Here is a 1,403-nt window from a genome sequence, read left to right as displayed (position 1 = left end):
GCGCGGCATGTGGGATCCTCCCAGACCGGGGCACGAACCCGCGTCCCCTGCATCGGCAGGCGGACTCTCAACCACTGCGCCACCAGGGAAGCCCTATTTTGAGCTTTTTTATTTAAAGTGGGACAAGCTGAATATACTGGTTTCAGGTCACTTGCATCTATATCTAATGATAGTGGGAATAAACAGTGGAATAAACAAAAATATAAGCCAGCTGTGCACTATGGGAAAATAAACGCCCTAACCTGCAGTGCGGAAATTTCAAATTTACCTGATGAACTAAGGTTTTAGTCCTCAACTGTCACTAAAGATCATTGTTGTGTAACTGTTTGTCTGAGTTGCAGGTTTCTCACTTGTTTATAAAATAATAAAGGACACAAATAAACGGTACCCCAAGTTTCTCTGAATCCTGAAATTTTATGATCTTATGATACTATGGAATTTAGTATCTGGAATAAGAATAGAGTTGGGGGTAGGGAGCTACTTATAGTGATTAGGAGGAACTCTTTTTATGCAGTCTTCAATGGTATATACCAAGCATGCTTACTGTACCTGAAATGTGATGATTGAGAAATTCCTTTGCCTTCAGTTTGTGGCTCTTTTAAAATTTAAATGACATCACTGCTCTACTAAATGGGGCTCTCAGCTGACTTTAAAAGCACTTTAAGACATACATCACAGTTGATTGTCATTTTTCATAGGGCTAGTATTTTGGAGAAAATTATGGTTCAATTTATGTGAATTCTTCGGAGAAGAAAGATAACACCCATAATTTAGAAAAGAGTCAACAGCCATGGAACAGCAAAGGGAAGGGTATAATTAGAGGGTAAATGCAATCTCATGCGATGCAATTTGAAGAATGGAAGCTTATAGAAATTTGTTTATGGAGCTTGAAACTCAGAAACCCAAACAAGTTTGGGGATTATAAACACAATGGTGTCTTATTAGCAGTGAAATAATTTTCTAGGAATTCAAATAAAACAGAAAATAAAATGTGTCACATAACTTTTAAATAAAGAGTCGTGAAACAAGTGGAAGGCGTGGTTTGAAGTTAGGAAACAAGATAGTTGACATCGTTTTCAAATAATGTGTTCTATTGGGTGATGTTTAGAGATGTGGCTTTCCACACCCACCAGCATATATAAATGCTCTTGTGCAGTCACAGTCACAAAGCTGACCTACAATACCAAGACAGACTCACCACTCCTGACACCATGAGCTACTACGGCAACTACTGCCGAGGCCTCGGCTACAGCTGTGGAGACTTTGGTGGCCTGGGCTATGGCTACGGCTGCGGATATGACAGCTTCCGCAGGCTGGGCTATGGCTGTGGTTATGGAGGCTATGGATATGGCTGCTACCATCCACGTTACTATAGAAGATACTGGTGTTCTGGCTTCTACTGA

The 1,403-nt window shown here is 40.6% G+C and overlaps 1 protein-coding gene across 1 annotated transcript in view; it reads left to right on the top strand.

Moving 5' to 3' along the window:
- The window catches only part of LOC102975728 (cuticle protein 64-like), a 9,938-nt gene extending 8,535 nt beyond the window's left edge, over positions 1 to 1,403 (top strand). Inside the window, exon 2 of the mRNA XM_007126476.1 lies at positions 1,157 to 1,403. Coding sequence (XP_007126538.1) covers positions 1,157 to 1,403 — 247 coding nt within the window. The remainder of the gene's footprint in view (positions 1 to 1,156) is intronic.

The sequence above is a fragment of the Physeter macrocephalus genome, chromosome 8, assembly GCF_002837175.3.
Source record: "Physeter macrocephalus isolate SW-GA chromosome 8, ASM283717v5, whole genome shotgun sequence".
In the NCBI taxonomy this organism is placed as follows: domain Eukaryota; kingdom Metazoa; phylum Chordata; class Mammalia; order Artiodactyla; family Physeteridae; genus Physeter; species Physeter macrocephalus.
Note: the sequence above shows the minus strand (reverse complement) of the source record. Positions and strands in the feature narration are given on the sequence as shown.